Source organism: Silurus aristotelis (genome assembly GCF_946808225.1).
Source record: "Silurus aristotelis genome assembly, chromosome: 4".
NCBI lineage: Eukaryota > Metazoa > Chordata > Actinopteri > Siluriformes > Siluridae > Silurus > Silurus aristotelis.
This window is the reverse complement of record NC_139577.1, coordinates 13,251,066-13,257,065: the sequence shown is the minus strand read 5'-3', so window position 1 is coordinate 13,257,065 and position 6,000 is coordinate 13,251,066. Positions and strand designations below refer to the sequence as shown.

Sequence of the window (6,000 nt, the reverse complement as noted above, 5' to 3'; positions counted from 1 at the left end):
TCCCTTACACAAAATAATGGCATAATTATTCATATTAATAATATATTTTCATCCATATTTAGTTCTGCTGAGCTCTGAACAGGCAAACGTTTACTCGCGGTATGGGCCATCACCTGTGTAGCTCCCGCCACATCCTGCGTCTAAAAAGCTCGTTTCCGTTCAGCAGCAGTGCTCTGTGTGCATGTATGCAACTGCATATTCGCCACCACCTGCACCTCAGCACCTCAAACCATTTAACCACAGTCAGCTGTTCTTTTCCTCAAAGTCTGCACCGAGGGCCTTTTAAAAGGAGCACAGCGAGCACTTTTTGGTGTCATAAACAAGACCCTCGTGCTAGACGAGAAGCGCATGGATGTGCTGTGGAACATTTTACAGCTTGCCTTGGGATGCGCTCGGTACACGAGCCGAGCCAGATCTCCACACCTCTCCTCCAGCAGGCCACGGCGCCGTGGGCATCATGGGACAGCTGGTCATGGAGGGGCTGAGATGTGGGAGGAGGGTGGAGAGGCACACCGCTGCCCCCTAGCTGCGCTACCAAGATCTGCAACCGGGCACTTTTTTCTTAATGGCAGACCAAAGAAAGTTGAAGTTTTACACCACCTGTCATTGAAAATACAATCTGTAAAGCCAAGTGCTGAGTGAGAGTGAGGGGATTAAGGGGTAGGCGCAGGGTTTGCTAAATTCTTAAAGATTTGCTCACATATGCCGGAGTGTTGCCACGTAATGAAGTTTGGTATAACAAATGCATTCACAGGGTGAATCTCGCTTGAAGGTGAGCCTTATGTGTAAAGGCATTATGTCAGAATCCATGGCAGGAAGAATCATTTCGATAGAGTTTATAATACAACCAGTATATTTTTATATCATGTTAATTATTAATATTATCTTATATTTATTTATGATTCATTTATTTCCTATTTAAATCTAAAACACAATAGGAAAGCTATGTAGAGCACATTCTGCAGTCTTGCTTCTGAGCAGCTCTAATATGTGCACGGCCAAAAAAAACCCAAAAAAACAACATGATCAAGTTATCCAATTAAGATAGCAGGGAAAAAATATATATATACACTTGTCAGATACTTAAAAGCTACGCACAAAAAAAAAAAAACAAAAAAAAAGAAATCACTGAAAGGTTTATTCGTCCAAGCGTTTTTGTCACGAAAAGGTGGAGATGTTTTTGTACGCCTTTTCGGAGCAATCTTCAGCCAGAACGCATTCATTAGCATAAAAAGATTTTACACAGTTAAGACCACAAACATCATACAGAAGGATGCTAAATAATCACTGACAAGTATAAGCCACATCACACATGCTGCATCTTATCCTCTCTGTGCCAACTTCATTTGCAAGTGAAAAGTTTACTGAGCCTTCTTGCTCTTGGCGGAATGTTAGCAGAGCAGTTATGTGCATGTGTGTGTTTGTGTGCGCACGCGAATCCTCTTTTTTTCTTACACACACACACACACACACACACACACACACACACACACACACACACACACACACACACACTCATGCACACGCACATTTGCTGTAAGAGGGTAAAAGGGGGGTGGCAGGGAACCAGATGAAGCAGCTCTCGCCCGGGGCTCAGTCATCTCCCCGGCAGCAGCGCGGCTGTTCCTGGCCCATTTGTTTCCTTACACCGTCTCCTTTAGTCTACTGAGGAGTGCTACACACACACACACACACACACACACACACACACACACACACACACGGCCCTCGATCCTAGCTGCACTCGATGCACATCCAGACGACTTAACCATCTTTCTTTATGTCACCATATGGCTGGCAGAAGCCTGTAGATTTAGGCCACACATCTGCGTATACATTACTGCTTATACACACTGTGTATGCGTCTGTGAGAATGGGTTTGTGTGTATGTGTGTGTGTGTGTGTATATGTATACGGTACATTGATGAGGCAGGGTGATAATTGGTGAAGGAGCATGCTAGCAGATGTAGTTTGTGTGAGTGCATGTGTGATGGTGGACTGTGACTTTTACTTGCACTGGGATCGAAACCTACACAGGAGAGATACGCGAAATGGTAAACTGCCAAAAACCTGATCGCTTCTCGTCTTTTCAGAATCCTGTTTATTTCTTCACAGTTCGCATAAAGACACTTTATTAGTCTAAGGCTTAACGTTATATTTATAAGCCTATTAAAAAAAAAATATAATCATTTTCTTTTGAAATCATCAACTTGCTAAAATGGACTTACTTTAGTAGCTTTCTTCATGTTAAAGTGAAAATAAATTTAAAATGTATAAATGTATTAATGCATTCATATTAATATAATATATAATAAAAATAACATGCAAATTATCAAATCACAAACAAACAAAATATGGCGATAAATAACTAATCTGACCACTTAAAAAATATGCAGTGTTTTGACATGGGGGGAAAAAAAAGGAAAATAATAATTATAAAAGCGTTTTTTTTTTTTTTTTTTCCAGAAATACTTTAGTGCTGTTGAAAAATAACCTGAATATAATGATTACACAATTGCACACTTACAACCACCATAACCATCTGTCATTATTGTTTGCTGTTGTAGTGTATTTATGTAAATATTCTATAAAACAGAATAATTTTTTTCCCTACACATTACTAATAATCCTGAAAAAAAGGGTGATAATTATTATAATATAATTATAGCAATGGTTCAGTCCTGGCTGCTGTGATATATATCTGTTTTGATTCAGATGGTGACGACGGTTTTCTACTCGAAAAATCCCAGCCATCAGACAGGACAGTGAACTCAGTGCTCCGAATGCATTTAAGAAATAAATAGCGTTTCAAATGCATATGTGCCTAAATTACAGTGAAGAAAAAAAAAATAATAATAAAATCTCTAGCCAACACACCAATTCATTCATATTTCACTGGCTGGGTTTCTCATGATATCTCACCCCAATCTCTGGGCAAAAAAATATGTTAATACCATGCGAAAAAAAAAAAAAGAATAATAAATTAATAAATAATGTGCAGGAGTGAAACATTGTGTGCTGAAAACCCCTGTGTTGCTTGGCATTGGCTCTCAAATGGTAAAAATAAATCAAGCTGATTTTCCAAATGCTGCATGCGTGCCACGCTGTTGCGGCTCTTCGCAGCACAGATTGCGAGCCCGATCAAGAATATCTGAGGTGGGGCCCTGGCTATTTGCATGTATGCCGATGCCATTTGCACCAGCTTATTAACACGAACACCTTAACCCACGGGCAGCAGGGAGAAGTATCCTACAGAGAAGAAACACCCGTTGTGCCGAACACGCATGTAGCACCAGACCTCTCATTCACAAGGCCCTCAGTTTGACTTCTACACATGGGATGAAATTTCCTACTTAGAGCATCGGTGTCTGAGGATTTTGGCGATGCTCCGGGGCAACGCGAGTTGATTTAGACTACTATAACTACAGATTTATACATATAAAAATATATATCTATATATCTATATTTATCTATATCTATATATCTATATATATATATATCTATATATATCTATATCTATATATATCTATATCTATATATATATATATATATATATATCTATATATATATCTATATCTATATCTATATATCTATATATATATATATCTATATATATATCTATATCTATATCTATATATATATATATATATATATAATAATTAAAATAGCATGATACCGAATTTTTTAATATTAAAATATACTTTCAATATTTTATTTTAAATATATAAATTGTTGGCACTCAAGCTACTCTTAAAAGGTCTTATAATGTAAATCTATTTGCGTTAGTCATGTTCAAACACCCAAAGAGTGATACATGTCAATTATTTATGTATATTTATAAAGTTTTCTGCATGTAGCACTTCAACTATAGTCAGTAAAGACAGCTTCATAAAAAAAAAAAAAATATATGTATTTATGATATAATAGTATTACAACACAATTGCTTAAATTTCATCATTGGATCATGTTTTTTTTTTTTTTTTTTTTAATAAGCATTTTCATCGTTCTATTTGGGTTTTTTTTTTTTATTCAAGTTTATATTTTGAAAGCATCTAGATTCAGCTCTCAGTGTGAAAACGAATTTGTGGGAAAAACGTGATCAGATGGGATATCGGCAATGACAACGTGCTATAATGAGTGGCAATAAAAAACGATTCTCGTTAACCTCTGAAGCTAATATAACTGACACACTGTGTATTAAACGATGGGAGGATGTTTAAATCCAACTCCCAAGAAATAAATAAATAAATAAATACATCGAGTCGCTCTAAATATTGACCCTGCCCTCTGGTGGTCACATTCAGAGCACAATTAAGTTTTTTTTTAAAAATTTTAATTTGCCTTCATAGGCACATATTTAAAATAATTAAGTCAATCCTAAAAATCTGAAAATTGTAATTTCTTCATCTTTTTTCTTGGCAATTTATTTAAATCCTGTTTTTATGTTTACTCTCTAACCTAAACAAAGATTATTTCGCATTCATTTTTATTATTCCGTATTCATTTTCCACATCGTAAAAGGGAAAAGTGGGTGAGCATGTCAAAAATGCACAAATGAAATATTTCCTGCTTAAAATCTATTTTGCTATATTTAAAGGCAAGTAATAAAAAAATGCTGATTATTCAAATAAAGGGGACATTTCTTGTGCAAGACTGAAAAATGTTTTTCAGTTGTGTTTTACTTACAGCTCGGTACAACGCCATTTCACTCACCATGCTCCTTTAAAAAACATGTGCGAACACCGTCAAGGTAATTTATTTATAATCCAACCTAGAATATTTATGTGAAACAGGTGTGAATATCTATAATCTTGTTTTTCCCATCTCCCTTTCTTCGTTTTCTCTATCTGTTTATTTTGTTCCTGTTTGGCTGGCTGCTGGGTTAAGGCAGTGGGTGTTGAACAATATGGAGGGTAGTGCTGTGAGCAGACGGATGTTGTGCTCCCAGCAGAAGCTCGGCTCGGGCTGGAGCTGCTGCAGATACACCCACACTCGTTCTCTCGCCCACGCGCTGACTTGGGCCGTGTGCCAGGCGCCCCTAAAGCCACGTGGAGCTCAAAACACGGACCCTCTGTGTGACACGCACACACACTGCTGTATACTGCTGTCGCTGTACCATGGTCAATAAGGCTATGACAAACCCTTCATGGTCTAAAGCGATGTGTATATAAAGGATTGGTGATATGTCAAAGGGGTTTTGTGTTCTACCTTAAAAAATTTCAGAATTTACGAACAGATTGGTGTAGGGTTTCTTTTTGCCTTTTAGGACCTAGTTCTATGCACACATTTTATTTCTTACGAGTTGTGACCAAAAATGACAAATATGTGGGACCTGCTGTTTAAAGTATGAGAATTTTTATGTCCAGGTTTATCTTCAGGTTTTATGTCATAGATAAAGAAATTCCTAGTGTGCTCACTGACCCAAAATCCATTTGCACACTTTATGTGTATTTTTTTCCTTCGTTTTAAGGCCCAAAATATTTCTGTCATATTCTGAATGATAACAATCGATTTTGAAGCAAAAACACTGTGATTAGCTTAAAACAATGGACTGAAAGGGCTCATTTTTAGTATTGACCTCTTTTCTTTCTTGGACTAAAATACACACATGCCCAGAGCTTTTGAAAATAGGTGACTGCTGTTACTTTGTATGTGTGTGTGTTCGTGTGCGTGTACCTGTGTTTCATGCGCTGGTGCATTCTCCCATGCTGTACACACTGTTCCTCCATCTCATGACAGCGACCTCGAAGCCTCTCTATGCTCTCCTGCAGGTTCTCCTTCTCTAAAGAAAGCTGTTCCACCTCGGCCCTGTACACCCACAGCCAGCACATGACCAACACAATACCAGCAACCAACACACACACACACACACACACACAAACACAGACACACGCACATTACTTCTTGAGAAAGAACATACTCAGGAATTCTGTTAGACATGCTCACATTAAAAATAAAAAGGGTCACGTTGCGATAGCTTCATTCAAATTAATTTTGTTG

The 6,000-nt window shown here is 37.5% G+C and overlaps 1 protein-coding gene across 8 annotated transcripts in view; it reads right to left on the bottom strand.

Moving 5' to 3' along the window:
• The window catches only part of sdccag8 (SHH signaling and ciliogenesis regulator sdccag8), a 69,996-nt gene that overhangs the window by 32,475 nt on the left and 31,521 nt on the right, over positions 1–6,000 (bottom strand). For 4 of the 8 annotated variants that reach the window (XM_083539975.1, XM_083539974.1, XM_083539973.1 and 1 more), the window contains exon 16: positions 5,677–5,808. In XM_083539975.1, coding sequence (XP_083396101.1) covers positions 5,677–5,808 — 132 coding nt within the window. Of the gene's footprint in view, positions 1–1,529; positions 1,676–3,972; positions 4,721–4,799; positions 5,072–5,676; positions 5,809–6,000 lie in introns of those variants that run through there. The other 4 variants (XR_014533276.1, XR_014533277.1, XM_083539976.1 and 1 more) reach the window with 4 other exon arrangements.